Source organism: Ciconia boyciana, chromosome 4 (genome assembly GCF_034638445.1).
Source record: "Ciconia boyciana chromosome 4, ASM3463844v1, whole genome shotgun sequence".
Taxonomy (NCBI): Eukaryota; Metazoa; Chordata; class Aves; order Ciconiiformes; family Ciconiidae; genus Ciconia; species Ciconia boyciana.
The window spans coordinates 23,852,445-23,872,439 of record NC_132937.1 but is presented as its reverse complement, the minus strand read 5'-3'; the positions used below and the strand labels follow the sequence as shown (position 1 = coordinate 23,872,439).

The 19,995-nt window shown below is 42.5% G+C and overlaps 1 protein-coding gene across 1 annotated transcript in view; it reads right to left on the bottom strand.

Moving 5' to 3' along the window:
• The window catches only part of LOC140650500 (protein unc-13 homolog B), a 221,424-nt gene that overhangs the window by 67,091 nt on the left and 134,338 nt on the right, over nucleotides 1-19,995 (bottom strand). The window contains exons 13-16 of the mRNA XM_072858860.1: nucleotides 19,733-19,807; nucleotides 19,011-19,230; nucleotides 9,526-9,753; nucleotides 9,074-9,215 (exon numbers count right to left, since the gene is read on the bottom strand). Coding sequence (XP_072714961.1) covers nucleotides 9,074-9,215; nucleotides 9,526-9,753; nucleotides 19,011-19,230; nucleotides 19,733-19,807 — 665 coding nt within the window. The remainder of the gene's footprint in view (nucleotides 1-9,073; nucleotides 9,216-9,525; nucleotides 9,754-19,010; nucleotides 19,231-19,732; nucleotides 19,808-19,995) is intronic.

Genomic DNA, 19,995 nt, shown 5'->3' with positions numbered 1-19,995 from the left:
GAAAAGCTTCAATAGGTACATCAGTGATAAAAGGAAGACTAGGGAAAATGTGGGCCCTCTCTGGAAGGAAATGAGAGACCTGGTTACCCAGGATATGGAGAAGGCTGAGGTACTCAACAACTTTTTTGCCTCAGCCTTCACCGGCAAGTGCTCAAGCCACATCACCCAAGTCGCAGAAGGCAAAGGCAGGGACTGGAAGAATGAAGAACCACCCACTGCAGGAGAAGATCAGGTTCAAGATCATCTAAGGAACCTGAAGGTGCACAAGTGCATGGGACCTGATGAGATGCCTCTACAGGTCTTGAGGGAACTGGCAGATGAAGTTGCTAAGCCATTATCCATCACATTTGGGAAGTCGTGGCAGTCTGGTGAAGTTCTCACTGACTGGAAAAGGGGAAACAAACCCCCCCTTTTTAAAAAGGAAAAAAAGGAAGACCCGGGGAATGACAGGCCAGTCAGTCTCACCTCTGTTGCCTGGCAAGATCATGGAGCAGATCCTCCTGGAAACTATGCTAAGGCACATGGAAAACAGAGAGGTGATTGGAGACAGCCAACAGGGCTTCACTAAGGGCAAATCACGCCTGACAAATTTGGTGGCCTTCTACAACAGGGTTACAGCATTGGTGGATAAGGGAAGAGCAACTGACATCAACTACCCGGACTTGTGCAAAGCATTTGACACTGTCCTGCATGATATCCTTGTCTCTAAACTGGCAAGACATGGATTTGATGGATGGACCACTTGATGGATAAGGAATTGGCTGGATGGTTGCACTCAGAGTTGTGGTCAACGGCTCGATGTCCAGGTGAAGACCAGCAACCAGTGGTGCTCCTCAGGGGTCGGTATTGGGACGGGCACTGTTTAACACCTTTGTCGGCAACATGGACAGTGGGATTGAGTGCATCTTCATCAAGTCTGCCAACGACACCACGCTGTGTGGTGCAGTCAACGTGCTGGAGGGAAGGGATGCCACCCAGAGGGACCCTGACAGGCTTGAGAGGTGGGCCTGTGTAAACCTCATGAAGTTCAACAAGGCCAAGTGCAAGGTCCTGCACCTGGGTGAGGGCAATCCCAAGCACAAATACAGGCTGGGCGGAGAATGGAGTGAGAGCAGCCCTGAGGAGAAGGACTTGGGTGTACTGGTGGTTGAGACGCTCAGTATGATGCGGCAATGTGCGCTTGCAGCCCAGAAAGCCAACCGTATCCTGAGCTGCATCAAAAGAAGCGTAGCCAGCAGGTCGAGGGAGGTGATTCTCCCCCTCTACTCCACTCTTGTGAGACCCCACCTGGAGTACCATGTTCAGCTCTGGGGCCCCCAACATAAGGACATGGAGCTGTTGGAGCAACTCCAGAGGAGGGCCACGAAGATGATGAGAGGGGTGGAACAGCTCTCCTATGAAGACAGGCTGAGAGTTGGGGTTGTTCAGCCTGGAGAAGAGAAGGCTCCGGGGAGACCTTATAGCAGCCTTCCAGTACCTGAAGGGGGCCTACCAGAAAGCTGGAGAGGGACTTTTTACAAGGGCATGTAGTGATAAGACAAAGGGTAATGGCTTTAAACTGAAAGAGGGCAGATTTAGATTAGACATTAGGAAGAAATTTTTCAGCATGAGGGTGGTTAAATACTGGAACAGGTTGCCTAGAGAAGTTGTGGATGTCCCATCCCTGGAAGTTTTCAAGGCCAGGTTGGATGGGACTTGAAGCAACCTGGTCTAGTGGAAGGTGTCCCTGCCCATGGCAGGGGGGTTGGAACTAGATGATCTTTAAGGTTCCTTCCAACCCAAACCATTCTGTGATTCTATGATCCCACACTCCTGGAATGGCTGGCTATCATCCTCCACTTGGCTACAGCAGCATAACTCACTGCTAAGTGCTACAGGAAACTTTCCAGTAGCATTTACTGAGCTACTGAAGCTTCTATTTTACCACACCTTTCTCTGTTGTTTTCAAGAGACTGCTCAGTTGGTATTCCTTATGCTGCTCCCATGCCAGGGAGTGAGCCTTATCATTCGCTTACAGCAGCTGAAAGCCTTGGGCTGGTGGCTTACCCATAAAACCTCACCATCTAAGCTGTAGGAACCACAGTCCTTGCTTTCAGTGAAGCAAGACAGCTGTGTCAACACCAGTTTACCTTCCAGAGAGTACCCCAAAACAGACCCATGAATACTGAGGGACTTGGGCTTGTTAACTGATAACAGGCTTTCTAACTAATGAGAAATAGCTTCCAATTTGTGACAGCGTCAAGATGCCGTAAGACTGTGGCTAACAAGCTCTGCTGCTAGAAGCTTTCCTCTTCATTAATACAGGCGCTGGTACGTTTCTCAAGATGCCTGCCCCACTTCTTGCTACATTTTTGTGAAGCTTGATTTCACTGTGCGCACACGTACATCCATCCAGTCTCCCACAGCTGAGCTCCCACAGCTTTCCCAAGAGGACGACGAGAGAAGAAACATCCTGTGGCCCCACTACAAGGAAGAAACTACTGAATGCTTTCAGGCCCATTTTGGAGTGCAAAAGACTGGAAACCAGGTTGCCTTTGTACTTGGCTGAGAAATCGTCTCCTCCTTTTATATCCATATTGTCCTGATGTTTGCAGTGGTGCCATTGTTATAAAGAACTTACTTTTACACTTCAAGCTACCAAATAAAGTAATGTTTTCAGGAAACAGCACACCAAATCTTTAAGAAAAATTAAAATCAAATAAATTGTTAATTTTTTTCCATGAAGTTTTTCTGCCTGAAGCCAGTGGTTGCAGGAGCAGTGGAAGCAGCTGAGCCTGGTTCCGCTGACTTGCTCTCTATCCCACTCTCTACCTCCATCTCTTCTGCCACGTTCTCCTTTGGCCTTACCCAACCCCAAACCACCAGCTCCCCACACACGTCCCTTGCACTGCCAATACTCTGGCCTCTTCCCAGCTCAGCTAGCAATTAGGCTGAGGGGAAGCACGCGAGCACACGAAGCTGTAGTTAATTCTGATCCGCACACACAGTGGCATGCCCACTCCCACGCTAACTGGTATATCAGTGGCTAAACAGAACAGGCAACTGCTGAATTTACATTATAGTGCCTCCCACAATGAAGTTAGTAATTTGTATCCTCCTAATCTAGCTCCAACTTCCGCAAAAAAAATGTAGAAAGTGATTCTTAGTTCCGAGATCTCTGTCCATCTGTAAAGGTTGGCCCAAATTGGCTCAGATGATGTCAGGGGTCTGGGATGGAGTATTGCATGTGCCTTGTCTCGTCCAAAGAGTGGAGAGAAAGAAAAAGGAGAAGTGTCTAAAAATGAGAAGTGTCTCAGAACACCACTTTTGAGCCAATGATTCATACTTTGAAGCAAAAAACCCAATGACATTTCTGTTGAATTTGCTAATCATTTGCTGCTTGTGCTAGCAACATTTGCAGGACTGTTACTTAACCTCCACAGGGAAGCTGAAGTCAAAGTCCTAAGCCTTGTTAAGTTGTGGCAACACTGAAAGTTTGCAAAAGTTCTGTCATAAGAGATACAAAGGTATACCTATGGAGCCATGTGTCCAGCAGTTCACCAAATGATCTCTACTCACAGGAAAGATCGTAAGTTTAAAGCATGGAGAGTGACAAACTGAGAACCTATAACCTTCTAACACCATTAGCTCATGTTGCTGAACTACGCCCTTGAAGACAAACAGAGCCTTGTAAATACCCACAAGGGTGAAAGTCCATTTGTATCACATCCATATGAACCAATATGGATGTGATACAATCAATTTCTCATCTCAAGAAAGGTGTTAGCAACATGTTAACCTTGCAGGACACACCAAGCCTTCAGTTTCATTCCACTAATGCTGCATTGACACCTACACTGTGCATCTCTAAGATGCACTCTGTAGACTAGAGAGGTGGGATGCCAACATGACCCTATCACTCAACATGCCCATTTTACACAAAGATGTTTCCTTAAATTATGTTGTTTGCTTGTATTTTCTGCCTGAAGAACAGGAGAGCCCAGAGGCCCCAAATGCAGCCAGGGGTCCACTGTGCTTGGCAGCTCCCAGAGTGGAAGACGGCCACTGCCTTGCAGAGCTGACAGGCTAATAAAGACAAAATGCAACAAGTAGATGTAGCAAGAATGAACAATGGAAGTGAGAGAGCAGAGGCAGCAATAACATTTTGCAGATTTAAAAGTAGGTCAGTCAAGCCCAGAATTAAGTAGTTTTGTTGTGTTTTGATATTAAAAAAATGTTTATGGTTCAAAGGGTCTAGTGAATATCTATATGGCCATATTCTGTGAGCAGTTTCCCTTCTGCACCACAGCAGATGCAGCTCTCAAGAAGGGCCTGTAAAGTTTCACAGTCCAGTGCAGGGGACATTTCATGCAATGGTAGAGAAAGAAAGAAAGTGCAGAGCTGCTTGCAGAAATAATGGATGAGAGTGCAGGAGGTGGGAAAATGCACAGGAGAGAACAGATCAGCAAGACTTTAGGCCCTGTGATCATTTTAGGAGGACAGTTTTGCTTCTGAGGAGCAATGCTTCAAACAGGTTAATTTTTAAACAATGCCAAGTCTCCTCTATTAGGGAGAAAAAAGGACAGTGGAGAAAAAACCGAAGGCAAAATCAGAGTGGTAAGAGAACGAAGCTAAAATCCTTAGCAGCTTAGAAGTTAAGCGTGACAGCACAATAATATGCCCTGAGATCCAGCTGTTGCTGTCTAAGAACAAAGAAATGAGTTTTCTGTTCTTACGAGCATGAAGCTCTTTTCTTAGGGGAACAAGTACAATCATTTCGCTGTTACCCAATGCTACAACACCGACTGACAAATTAATGGTGCAGCTCTCCTAACTACAAAGAGCAGATAAAGTGATTCTGAGCATTACATCCTTAGCTACATTAACTCAGCTTCCCAACAGGCGCTTGCCACAAGGCATCAACTCTGCGTTCACATGTAAGTTTCACATTGGTAACTGAGCAGGGAAGCAAGCGGGATTTTATCAGAGTGCCAGTTTTGGTATCTGCAGTACCTGGAAAATAAAGAAAGCAAGACAAACTGAACAGTCCCTGGCATGCAGTGAAGGGAGGCTGAGGGTGCAGAGTTACAGTGACATTTATAAACACAGTGGTCTCAGAAAGGGAAGTCTAAAAAACAGCTCTGGAACAGTCACATATAACCACAGTGATAACTGAAAGATGCTAAGCTTGATAACAGGCTCAGCAGCTGAAAGGAAAATTGAGGAACCGAATAGAAGCTTTTGGGTGACAACTCAGTGGTTAGCTATACAACAGCACCATTCCCAAAGGATTAAGAGGAATGTATATCATGTGGGGCTCTGCATGCCCTAGTAAAATATTGATTATCTGCTAGCAGGAGGCACTGCATTTAAACTCAGTTACTCTTCTGCAGTGAGACAGAATAAACATGCCTCTCGCAAACTGTTCAGTGACAATGTAATCTGTTCCAGGCAATGATTTCACACCCACCATTCAAAGCTTCAGACACAGCTGTACTCAGACAATACAACTTCAAGGGGATATTACCGTAAAATGAACGAGCCATTTTGTGCCTATGCCAAGAAAAACAGCAAAGTCCTGTTTGAATCCACTAACTTCTAGTGCTCATGGTCATTGAAGGCTGGGGTGCTTCCTGAAAAAAAGGTACGGACCAGCAGCCTCCAACCAAGCCCAGGGCTCTCCCTTTAAAATGGAAACTCTGTCCTGTGGTCAAAAGCTTATTCTCCTAAACACTGTCTGCCATTGTAACCCGTTCAAGCGGATGCTCAGCTTCAGCCTTTACAAAAAAAGGTTCTAGGAAGCCTGTATTTTCTACTGACAGTCTAAAACATGCCTAAAAGGGGAATTAATGTCCTGTTCTAATTGCATTGAATAGTGCAAAAATATCTTCCCTCTAATATTACTGGGCTGTTTCCTAAGGAACTGAGAGTTATGCAGACTTGTTATGAAAGCTTCTACGTTCCAACAAGTTTTGTGAAAAAATTACAGCTAGATGGAGAGAAACCCATACCAGCTGCCATCCCTGGAAAGTCTGTAGCCACCTGGCTCTCATGTACCAGCCGATCCAGACAACTTCGAACCAACTGGAGGTAGGACACATGCTGCCTTCTGTCCAGCCAGAGTCAAGTGCAAGGGAAGAGAGCTGAGGGCACAGAGGAGAAATGTACAGGGCAAAGCAAGGAGGCTACCTATAAGCCCGCTCATCATAGCTATAGGACAGGGATCTGGGATTACTGCAGAAAGGGAATAGGATGTAAAGCAAGGGAAGCAGGCTTCCTTGCTCACAGAACAACATTTTTGTATCGCAGCAATGGCTGGCATCCCCCATCAAGCTTCTTCCTGCCAAGCACCATGTATGCAGAGTCTTTGCATCAAGCCTGCAAAACTTTGAGAAGAAAGATCAAGACCTTATATTTTCACAGGTCTTCAAACTCCAATGAAAGATACAAAAATCTCTCTATAACTTCACCTTTCCTAAAGCTAAAGATGTAAATATACACTGAGATAATTTTCAGAAAGAAACATGACCTGCAATCACTTGCTCGAACAATATGAATACGCTCCAAGAACTGGTCATTAATCTAAGCAGATGCCTATAATGACAGAGGCTAGAGTGACCTAAATAGCACTTATAATGGAAACCTGAAGTATTTTCAACATTGTCTTTTCTAAAATAAGGTTCTAAATCTGGACTTCCAAACTGGGTCAAGCCTACCACAACATTTTTGTCTGAAAATATACAGAAAAGGAACAAAGTCATATTTAAGGAGAGGTATTTAGGTTAATATACTTTTCCACTCATTACTGTAAATAAGGACAGAAAAACTATTTGAAATAGGTTACTGCAGCCTTAAAAATTTTAAAACTTGTTTAAGCTGCTTTTAATAAACTTATTAATAAACTATTAATACTGAGTCTGTTGAAATAATTGTATCACTCAGCTGTACATAGTCCGCCTCAATTCATACCATGGATTACAATAACAACGCTATAATGACTGATGCACACAGATTTCTAGCTCTATATCCAACCCTTGAAAAGACACTGGAATTGTGATCATATAAAAGACACTGGGCACCTAATGAACACCAGCTACAAACAAATCTGTCCAACAAGCCAAACAGAAAAGGAACAGCAATTGCTAACCCACACATTAGTTACTGACCGACCTTTCTCTACTCACATACCTTGCGCCCATTGAAATGTTTAAGTGTTTTGAACATCAGACTTTTCATGTCTACTGCAAGGCAGGCTTTCAATAACTACCAGCACACCTTTCTACCACTGTAACAAATTAACTTCATTCTAAGAAACAAACACACTCCCCCAACCCTTTAAATTTGACAATCTCTTGATTGTCCTGACAATCTCTTCTAAAAAAGCTTGGTAAGTAATGGGTATTTTTGACCTGCATATGTTGATTTAAATTTCCATTTGATTATGGGGTAGAAAATCTCATCAATTTTAAGTGTTGTAAGCTGAAAAAAGATCCATAAATGCAAAAAAGGAAGATGGGCGTGTAAGAGACCAGTGCTGCATATACTTCTAAATGACTCTCTCCTCACCCAGCATAAGGTGAGCTTTGACGTCTACTAATGAAACGACACATTGATTCCAGCACTGAACGCTCTCCTGCCATTGATCTGGACACTGTGCTCATTTCCTTCATCTCCTCCTGTTATTCCAAGGCAATTAAAACAACCACCTAGACATAGGGAAGATAGAAAGTAGCATCAACTCCAATGCCCAACAGCATATTATCTGCTGAATCACAGACATGGCGATAAAATCTAAACAGTGGCACCGTTAAAACTGTGACATTTATCACGTTGTGCTACCTATCTTTAAACACAGTATTTGTTGAAGCTCCTAAAATTAGAAGGGAACACACTGCAAATACCATGGTAACTACTTGGCATAGTAAATCAAGGTCCTTCAGGCTCCCACACAGACTTACTGCTATTGTGACTAGAGTTATCCGAATGGCACCTAAGCATACTTACTACTTACCAAGCAGTAATGTTACCTTGGATTAAACTAAGAATAAAGCCAAGGGCTTACTCGCTCAAAATAGCAGCAAGATTTTTCTGACGTTAATGAGTAGCTCAAAACTACTTTTAAAATAATTTTGTTTGTACTGTGCATTGTAAAGACAAAGCTGGACAAAGATATAAGCCTGATTTTAAAACACAAACAAATCTCAGTTTGCAGAGAGAGCTCCCCCCAAGCAGTTTAGGAAAAAACGGGGAAGAAAAAAAAGGAAAGGGAGAGAGGGGACAAGGGAAAAGCTTACACATTAAAGGAAATAAATATGTTTGAGGTTGAATGAGATCATCCAGAATCTTCAGAAAACACTCACTTGCTGGATTTCATGTCTCCATTTTGTTTTCTAACATGTTCAATGATAAGTTGAGGGTACTGTTTACTTATTCAATAAAAGCAGGATGGAATAATACATTCTTCAGCCTTCTGAGAGTAGTTGATATCTAAAGAATTGTGCCTCCAGCCTTTGCTTTCAATTCAGACATGAATACATTGCTCATCTTGAAAGCAGATAATCCCTAGAGTTATTGTTACATGGATTTTCCAGAATTAAAAAGGGAGACTGGTAGTGTCACAGACAAGTGACAGACAACTAACTACCTTTAACCTTTGTTGGTCAAATACCAATAGCAGGTCACAGCAATAGGTCACAAGAAGTTTGCTTCGTCTTTTATACAAACTTTACTCTTTCATATTACAAACAATTTTGAAAGTATGTCTATTAGCCGAGAACAAAAGTCGCTGAGTTAAAGATTTTCCTTTCTCTTTAGCTTTCTCTAGAAACATCAATATAAAAGTGTTCACAGAGCAAACAATTTATATATACACAAGACAGATGAAACAGACAGGTGTCCACTACGTACACTGTTAAAGACATCAACCCTCCAGATGCACACACACAACACTGAGCGGAAATGAAACCATCGTACATTACAGGTGGTGTGGGAATGGTGGAATGGTGGTGTGTGGAATGACAGAGAAGACAGCTGTCGAAGCACATATCGTACAAACAGGCAAAATGGGGCTGAGAGCCCTTGTAAGAGCACTTACAAGTAAAACTTCTCTTCCCAAACAGGGTTGAGATTCCCAAAAATCGTTTTTGTCCTCTTCTTTGTTTTACCCACTTGAACAGTTACGTATGGATCGCTGGACCCAGTCTTGTCTTTGGCCTGCAGACCCTGAGCACACACCACTGGAAAGAAAAGAGAAGGGTTACCACCACCATGCAATAAGACAATGTGTCCACACGCCACGTGGAGCAGCAGCTCAGAACAGCCAGAGAAACAAGAATATCACTCATGAGAGCTTTTCTGATGAGCCTCAGCTCATGATGCACTACAGTGCCTGGGGTGGGAGTATCTCCACCTGCTACCTGTACACTGAGCAGAAAGAGACATAGGACAGAGAAGCCCTTCCTCTCCATTCTCTCTAGCTTCACACCAACTCTCACTTACCTTAGGCTCCCAAGTGAGGCCAAGAGAACCCATGCCTCCCTCACTCACCCGTGATCGTGATCTTTGCTGACCATTTTGAGGTGCCATCAAGCACACTCTGCTTCACAGTCTTCATCTGCTGAGCGTGTGTCAATTTGCTCTCACAGAACACATCTCTGATCAAGTCAAAGATCTCTGGTTTGTTCCGCTCCCGGATTTTCATGCGATCCTTCATGGCCATGATGAAATTCTGGGTTCGGTCTTCAGCTCCATGCTTCGAGCTCTTCTCCGCTGCTCCTGTGCACCAGAAAGTACACAATGCTCATCAGAAACAGACAAACACAAAGTCATGTTTCACTGAATCTGGGCAGCAGGATGAAAGCCATGAGTTACCCTCCAAATAATGGCTCTTGCTATTGACTTTTACAGTCAGACCCCCACATTTCAACATACACACAAGAGAATCTGGACCACTTGGAGCTGGGAGGATATAATGGAAGGGGGGCGCCCAGACTCCTCTATAACCTGGGACCAGGTTGCTCTCCTGACAACAGCCTTGAGTTCAATACCCTTGCAGCTGAGGAAGACCCAGAAATGAGGTTCTTACTCGTAACAGCAGATATCATCATGCCCTCTCCTCTCATCACGTTGCTTTGAATAAATAAACCCCTGCTTGGGCAAGTGCTAAAAAGAGGACATAGGACCTCCATTACAAATAGCATCTATAAGCTTGTCTCAGTGCTGCACCTCTGCACCACGGAAGAGCAGAAGTTCAGACGGGCCAACATGGTCAGCATTTCCTACCAATGTGTGCCACAGGACTCCCCTTTCAACACAGAGTCCCTGCACAATCTATGTCCCATTCTTTTGCCAGGAACCACCCTGTTTGGATCAGGCATCAAGCTGGAGGCATCCAAAGTGCCTCTCTGGATCCCACTATATTTTATCAGTTTGTAAGGAGACAACTCAAATAATCCATTCTTAGAACTGCATAGGCATAGTAACTAGAACAAATACCTATAAGGCAGCAAATTCAGTAGTTAAAAACTTGGGTCATCATAACTATGGGGCACCAGTACAGTATCTAGCAGCTGGACTCATAAGAGCCAGGCTTAGGGGTTTGTACTACATTGGTATTTAACTGTAACTGGAAAAAGAGAGTCCTCTGGTCACTTGCATACCTCTTACAAAATTTAAAAGTTCATATAATTATGAGATAAGAATGCTCCCACAACCAACTACTCCCTCTTCAATTTTGACAGTCATGTTTTCCACCAAAATTCAGCCACTGACTACTGCATCAGATGTGAGGTATGCGTTAATGAAAGCACTGACATGAGCTAACAGGGCAGACAAACCAGTGTGGGAAATGAAAAGCAGGAACCCAAGACTGCACACAGTCTCGCTACGTGCAGTCTGCAGTGATTTCAAGTTATGATCTTAAATCGGATTAAGTTAAACCAGTACAAAAGTCCTGTGAACACATTAAATCATAATATTTCTGTTTAGGTTAATATGCTTTTGCTTGGGTTTTTTTTCTGGGATAGTTTAATTACAGTAAGCTTTGTCCTAGAAAATTGATCTTAATCCAGGTGTTCACCAAATATTAAATTACCTTAAAAATATGCATTAAAGCAGGTGCAAGTGTGTGCAAAGGGAGCCATCAATCACAAAGATATATAAAACTGTTTTCTTCTGGAAGAAGTGGGCAAATGTGATATCTGGAGCATCTTTCATATAAGGCATTACAGTTTTGCATATGAAACAGTTTCAGCAGGCAGTGACCAAATATGAATAAAGTTCTATGAATACACACACACATAAAGGACCCCCAGCAGTACAACATAACAGGCAACCTTGTTAGCAGGCTTGACAGGGTGCCCAGTGACTAACGCTGCCTGAAGACATCCTTTTCTAGGGCCTTCAATCTAACACCTTTCACCATTATTAAATTCACTTCAACAAAGAAGCAAAACTCAGTTATAACTTCCACCATCCAAACCAAAAAGAATGAAAACACAGTTTGGAACAGACTGCGACCACTGAAGTTTCAGGAGTTCATTAAGGACACCGCATACCAAGGCATGCTATTAAAGATCTGGGTATAAAACAAGCCACAACTCTGCATTACCTGGTAATTATTCTTTTCATTTTACTTGCTAGAGGCTTGATGTTCAGTATTTCATTTAGTACAATAAAATGTATCTGCCCCAGAGTTTCCCATTGTTGGCTTAAGATGAAATGAAATCAAAACACTAGAATTAATTACGCAGTCCCTGCTGTCTCTACTCACCGGTGATGAAGAACTAGCACCACCCAAAGTGATGTCTTGTATCAGGCAATCATCCAGCTGTAGACCCAACATTTATTAAAGGAATATGAAACCGAAATGATACCAGGGGCTACACTTTGAACTTCAGATAAGAAATGCTATTCAGCTTTAACAGAACTAGGTTTTCTGGGGGTGAAGGTGGACTCTAGGCAGCATATGCAGAGCTGCAGAAACTTATTGGGAAATTGGGAAAGGCCAAACCAAACTATTTGCCTTTCCTAGCTGGAATTCTGAAATCTGTAGTGATCCAAAGAAACCAACCCTGCCCTGACCTTTCTGACTAAGGAAATTAAGAACCAAATTCAAACATTGAGAGTTCATGTTGCACATGAGTGGACTGCTCTATTTCAGAACGATTTTCTAAATAAATTACTAGCCAGGCAGCTTGCAAATATACATGTTTCACTGTTCATCACTGAGATGGGACAAGAGTTATCACAGTTCTGGGGTGGCATGGTCTGCATCACTGCCTTAACGCAAACACGCCAGGAGCACCAAATGATGCTTTAGAACACAAACTTGGACAAATGGAGGAATTCTAGTTAAAAACATGTTTAACATCCCCACCACCTCCAGAGACCTTGCGTAGTGCATTTATCCCTCTGCAAAGCTAGCAGCAGTCTAGGGCATCCTGGGTTGCAAGATGTGCAAGCTATGTGTCGTGGTTTATACCCATCTGGCAACTAAGCACCATGCAGCCACTCACTCACTCCTCCCAAGCGGGAGGGGGGAGAATTGGAAGGGTAAACTCGTGGGCTGAGAAAACTCATGGGCTGAGATAAGAACAATTTAAGAAATGAAATAAAGTAATATAATAATAATAATAATAACAACAACAGCAGCAGCAATAATTTGTAATGAAAAAGAAAACAACAAAAGGGAGACAGGGGAACAAAACCCAGGAAAAACAAGTGATGCAACCGCTCACCACCCGCCAACTGATGCCCAGCCAGTCCCCGAGCACCGATTGCTGCTCCCCGGCCAACTTCCCCCAGTTTCTACACTGAGCATGATGTCGTATGGTATGGAATAGCCCTTTGGCCAGTTTGGGTCAGCTGTCCTGGCTGTGCCCCCTCCCAGCTTCTTGTGCACCTGGCAGAGCATGGGAAGCTGAAAAGTCCTTGACTTAGTATAAGCACTGCTTAGCAAGAACTAAAACATCAGTGTGTTATCACATTATTCTCATGCTAAATCCAAAACACAGCACTATACCAGCTACTAGCAGGAAAACTAACTCTATCCCAGCCAAAACCAGGACAGCATGTCACATAGACACCGAGAGCACCCTCTCTTTTGTCACCTCTAAGGCTTGGCTCTGCTTCCTGACTTTCTGATGAAACTCCCCCACTTCATTCATGCTGCTCCCCTACTCTGCCCAGATAACTTGCCCAAGTAAGGCGGCTCCATCATTCCTTCCCTGGGAAAGGTCTCTCTCTCTCTGCAGAGGTTGCACCTGAACTGCAGTGCAAAAGCCAGAATCAGACAGACACCTTATTTAGTAATAGAGATTAAGGAAGAACAGACAAACTTTCTGTCTCAACAACACACTCTTTCTTAATTTTAACACCTGCTTGTTGGTACAAAACCATCAGAGTTTCCGAAATAACTATTGGGGGACTAATTACCTATAATGTATGTGAAAAACCCAAAGCATGTCACTATACTGGATAGCAGAGGGTGCTTTTCCTGCTTTTGGACTTGGATTGTATTTATTCAGCTGCAAAAAGAAGGTTTTGACCTGTGATTTAGCTTTTCACGTAGTCCTGTAAATAGCAATAGAAAGGCACAGGAATATGCAAGTACCATGTACAGTATCATAAAAATGGTACTGGACTTTCCTTCTCTCTTCCTCTCTAGGACTGAATTATGAGTCAATTTATCACTGGAAACAGAAAGCAAATATGTCTGTATTGGGAATTGTATTGATACAGCTATTAGTAAACCACCACTGCTGTTATCTTATGCTTTAACAGGAAAAAGTCAAGAAAGCAACACTGGCAGGATAGAAGACAGCTGTTCAGTAGGCGGATAATGCTTAGAAATTATGTATTCCTGAAACTTAAAATAGATATTCAAGTTTCAAATAAAGGTATCCTTCCTCCTTCTGTGCAAATATTTTCCTACATAGGATTCTGGGAGCAAACAAGTGTTCATCACCATGGTGTCTAATTATCATTCAACCCAGAAGCCAAGATGATTATCACAAGAGTGACTTAATCAGTCTCACTAAGAGTCCACTCACTGAGCCGGTCTCTGGACTGCAGCCTCTGAATTCAGACTGCAACATGCAGAAGTTTCTCATCCAAAAAGCAACAAACATACCTGACTTCCAGTCCTGAGTCAAAAAACACTGAACAACTACAGAGGTGAACCAAGACCCCAGGAGCCAAAACAGTACCAAAAGCAGGGCATTCAGTAATGCAGCCCTGATAGCTTGTGTGAAGTTCTCCAAGGTTTGTTGCTCCAGCACACCATAAAGAAGCACTAATAAAGACATATGGCTAATCACACTCACAACACAGATTTCATGCTCAACAGTAGTTTGAAGCTTCAGATGTCATTTCCTCATTGTCAAGATATCCAGAGGACCAGATTCTGTTATCCCAGGGCAATTTCTTTTTTCCGGTTTAAATGTAATCTACCAAGGACTAGATTAGCATCACTACAAAAAAACCCAAGACACTCTTGCAGAAGTGGATTACTCTATGGCTTTTAAATGCTAGCCCAGAACTGTACAGGCCCTTTTCACTAGGATCTTGCTCGCATAATGTTCTTCCCTTCCACCCTCTTCGTAATTCTGCCTACTTCTGTGCATCCGTTCCTTGGTATCCTACACATCCATCATCAGCTTTACTCTTCCTTTGATACCAACATTGCCTAACCCATTGTATTTTAGTTAGTACTACACCAGTGCTCAGGGCAAGAAACAAAAGCTCTCTTTTTCCAAAAGCTTTGTATGCTACGAGGATTTTAAGGAACATCCCTCCATCCATTTTCAGCCAAGTAAGAAAGGAAGTGTACCCATGCAGCAGAGATTTCAAGTACTTCCAAGAATAGCAGAAGGCTAAAAAGAGAGCATCTTCCCTTGAGCAAGTATTTATGAGCTTATGATAAAAAGGTAAGTGCCTCATCGTCAGAATAGTATCTTCTAAGTACCTACAATAGAGAAACATCCTCTCAGAGAAACAACCTGATGCCAACAGAGCCATAAACCAGATGGCTGCAGTACACATGCCACAACTGATTCCAGTTTACTGCACTTCAGACATTGCCAATTCATGGAACAGCCCTGCTGAACTGGTCTGCAAATGGATTTTCCTTCAAATTGCAACAAAGCGTTGCTGAATTTGAGTATTTCATCACTGCAGTCCCACACATTTGTTGACTGTAACAGCTACTTAGTTTCTTAAAAATATAGCAGGTAAGAAAAACATCCTCAGCAGAAATAACCAAACAATTCTAACAGACTTGGGGAAAGAGAACCTTTTATTTCCCACAGAAAGGCACTGAAAGATAGAAGATGGATAAAAAGCACATTCTGATTCTAAAGAATAAAACCCCAGGTGCCCACCCAAAATTTCAAGGCATAGACAATGGAACTGTATTTGTGACCAGCCTGAAAATTCATTTTACTCCAATGCAACATTTTCTGGAAGACTTACATGGAATGAAGCAAAGATATATCCTGAGGCATGGAGATATAATCAATAGAATTGTATGTGTTACCAGCCTGAAAATTCATTTTACTCCAATGTAACATTTTCTGGAAGCCTTAAATAGACCTAAGTGCAGATATGTCCTGAGAGTGTTTGGGTTTGTTTGTTTTTTCTTTTTTACCAACAGCAACAATAAAGCTTCTGTCAGGAAGAAACCCCTCCTGAGTTCAGTATACAAGAAAGTTCAGTCTTGAATTTATTGGATCTCTAAACTGTTGCTTGTCTCCCAGAAACCCCGTTTCTCATTCCTCAAGCACAGCCTATGTTCTTCAAATATATATAAAAATTAATTTAATTTTTCCATTTTCTTCTGGCCATGTGGGTTTGAGTTAGAAGGATTTTAGCATGAACATGCCAAAGCAAAGAACACAGTTGCATGAAAAAGCCTTTTAATGGATTTCTAGTATTGATAACATTTGTTTTCCCAATCCAGCAGCACATCCCCATATTGGCCTCACCATCTTCTCAATCTCTCAGCACTGTCTTTCCCTGCTCCCTCTGTCTTTTAATTACACAATTGTCATCTTCAGTTTCCTTTACATCTCTACCCCAGATAATGACACCCACCACACTCACACTAAGAACCCTAACAGACCCCTGGCTCACAGTCTCTGTACCTTCCCTGTTCTGATGCTGGGCATCTTTCATATAACTCAGTGAGTAAAGTGTTTGTTTGTTTGGGTTTTACCTTTATACAGGCTTCACAAGTTTTGAGCCCAGTGTACTCTCAGTTGTTTCCTCTGTTTCTTTAACTCTGCATGCTGAAGTATCTTGTGTTTACATTTTTAAAGGAAATGTGCAAAGCAAACATCTGCAATCCCGTGAATAAAACAACAAGTTCTTATTTAATGCTTTGCCATATATGAAAAGTAGACTCGTTTCCAGTTGTTGCTTCTATTCCACAGAAAAGTGCAGAGTATTGCCATCATCACATCCCACAGCCCATTGCATAAGCTTATTTCATTCCAACCAGAGATTAGAAAACCTGCCCCCATGGTTATTCTTCAGAGGCTGTTCCAGAGACTTCCAGTTCTCATCACTGAAGTTGTCCTCTACTTCCACCCGTAATTTTCTTACAGCAAATTTGTTCCATTTTTTCTTTTGTAAACAGTAAGCTTAAACAGACCATCTTCCTCCCTGCTGCTTATCTCCCTCTTCCCCAACATAGTTCAGGCATAAGCAGGTTCAAACAAGGATTAAACCAATTCACAGAGCTATCACTGCCAGCTATTAAACATAGCATCTACTGCTCAGAAAAGCTTTAAGCCATGGATAGCTGCAAGAGTAAACCAGAGTCACAGGAGCTCCACATGCACGTCTTACACCTCTGCCTTGGGCTCACAGCGTCCCTTTAGAAACATTCTACTGGGACAGACCTAGTATGACTATTTTTACTTTTTTGAAACAGCATCGTTCCTGCTCTTCTCCTGTCCCACACTGCCAAACCTCTCTTTTGAAAGATTAACAAACTCATACCATCCTCTCTCGAGACTTTCTCATATTTTCCCCATTACCAATGAACTCTCTCCAGCACGCATCTGAAGTCTCCTTTCTTGAACATGGATAGCTACAGCTGTCCTCTGCAGGAATATATTTCCTCTTAGTCATTAGCTCCTTCTTAAATTTAGTCTTCCTTCCATTGTTTTCGACTACGTGACCTCTGCTCTGTACAAGCAAGGAAACAGCTTTGTGCCTGTTTCCTTGCTGCTGCTGGTGCGAACCCGATTTTCCTCTGCTCTCCATAGCATTTTCCCCATACTGAGATATCACAACTCCATTGCAACATTATAACATCTTGGACATACACCTGAATCAAGCCTGGATGTGCATATCAGCAGCTTTTCATCTCAAATACTGAAAATCACCAGTCAGTAGAGGGTTCTGGTGAACTCCAGAAACACATAAAGTTAATCTGAGTCTAACTGACCCTCTACATCAGGTTTTGACAGAAAACTGAGTTATGGCTTAACTATATTCTCGTGAACCAACTGCAACACAGCAGCTCTTTGCTTAGTCACAAAATGGTTGCATCAATGATGTAATTGCTCCAATGCTATAAACTGTAACAATCACCTTGCAACCCTCAAAGATAAATCTAGGAATGCTAAGCAACTGAAGAGGAACAGAGATGTTTCACCAGTATCAGCTGTGTCTGACAAATAAGCCATTGCAAATAGCTACAGTCCTAACTATGACTTATTTAAAACTCTGCACACACCAAAAATACAAGCATAAACAAAGTCCATTTGGGGTCTCAAGATAAGCCATAAGAAAAACAAATGACCTATGATTCACTGGTATCCCTTGCTGGATCATCCAGTCTGGCTTTTCCAAACAACTAGAGCCTGAGGCAGATACAAGATTTGACTCTATATCCCTATAATTGCTGACATGGATTTGCAATAAGTCTGTTTATACTTCACAAACTTTTCTGATTCCTTAGACTTAGTCCCTCAAGCTGGAATGCCAAGAAAATCGAGAGTGAACAGAAACAGCCCCACCTTCCTACTCAAGATTTAACACATATGGCAGAAATTTCTATTCCATTTAGACTAAGATATTTTGCTCTCAAGCAGGAACATAAATTTGAGACCAAATCAAGAAACTGTTTTACAAGCAAATAAAAATAACCTGACCAAGCCAGATGCCCAAATTAATACTTTTTCTCTTTTTCTTCCCTTTAATCAAATTCCTTCTAAACTTCTCCATTGTTTGTGTAAAGTCTCATTTATTCTGCAAAGTCAAACTGCTTTGAAGAGCTCTTCTTTGAAGAGAGGGCTTAGTTTTTGAACATTGCAGAAAAAAACCCAACAAAATAACTAGAAATGCTAGTAGGAAGATGAAATACTGCCCATAGACTCAAACACCTTCTATCTGACCCATCATCTGTGCTGGCTCAGCCCCAGGTCTCTAAAGCGATTCAGCCATGAGACGCTACTGTTAAAAGCACAAAAAGCCTTGCCAATCTGCACTTGGTACAGAGAATCCAAGCTACGACCATGGATTCTATCCCCTAAGCAGGAACCCTGTGCTGCTCTGAAGAGCTTACAGTAAAACAGGCTGATGGTTAAAACAAGCAACCTGACTGGGATACCAGGGTAGGAGAGACAGAACAGAAGTCAGAATATCCAGCCTAGTACCCTATTCACCCAGCCCACTGCCTCTCTTCCATGCAGGACACGTTAGCAAATACACCACCTGAGCTGACACTGAGAGAGATTAAACATGACATGGCTTAAAACCAAACAGATGTGAAAGAGTCAAGAATTAAACCTTCTTTTAAAGGACATCAAGCACAATGTTGCAAAGAAGTTCTGCATCAGTGGAGCTGGCTGTGTCCAAAGGGAGACAGGTGTATGTTTAGTTCAAAGGCACCTTACCTTTTCAGAAAATACGCAGTCATTTTAATAAATGCAGCTTCACTGATCACTGGGGTATCACCTATACATTTAGGAAAGCTCTGGTAACACTTTTGGAACAGCCGCACTCCACTGGCTGCTACTCACTCTGTAAGCAGTCAGCGTTGAGCAAGTCTTGGCACTTCTCGTGGCACTTGACTCCACATTCACCGCAGCGCATTCCCTGCCGAGCAATACCCCACAGCAGCCCCTCACATTCATAGCAGTAGGTAGGAGTTGTGGCTGTCCACACTTCGAAGTTGTGCGGGGTTGTACAAGAGATGGGGTAAATTAAGGCTTGCAAGGTCTTCTTATAGACATGAGATTTCTGAAAGGCAAGAGCACACGTAAACCACATCCAGGAAGGTGACTGAACCTATTTTTGCTGGTTAACACATGAGTTTTAAGGGAAAAGGCATGAGCAGTGCAATAAATCTACACATTTGAGGTAGCCAAATTTATCAAGCTTTTACAAGCAGCAGCAGAGGACACCCTTCCAAAAATGTTTCTCCAGGCATTTTAAAAAGTGGAGGAGATGGAAGAAAATAATTAAGGTTTGTGGATGAGGGATATCTTGCATAAAGCAAGTTTCACACACTGTCCTCCATGGTAGATAGCACAGAAGGAAATGGTAAGATTACATTTTTCAGGATCATATTGACACATTAAATGTTATTTTTTACATGTTTGGTTTCTTTAAACAAATGATACAAGAAGCTTTGCGTCTATATTTTTAGACATCTGTGAAGCTGGCTCTGCATCCCAGAGAGCCAAATTCCCTTAATTTGCTTACTAAAAGTTAACAGCAACCAAGCAACCCTCCCACTTACCAGCTCTTCATCTTTGAGAGATGTTCTAGTGGCCATTGCTGAGGTAATTCCGGCTTTCCGGGACTGAACCAGTGACTAAGAAGGAACAAAGTTTGTTATTCACCACCAATATTCAGAAATGCACTGGCACTACATGCCCAGAGATGTGACCAAGGGGACTCTGTCACCCCAGACACCAAACCAGCAGTCTATTACATTCAAGTTGGTTTCTTAAATGATAGCTCACATCTCAGAAGAGTCAAATACATACTCTGAAAGGTCTC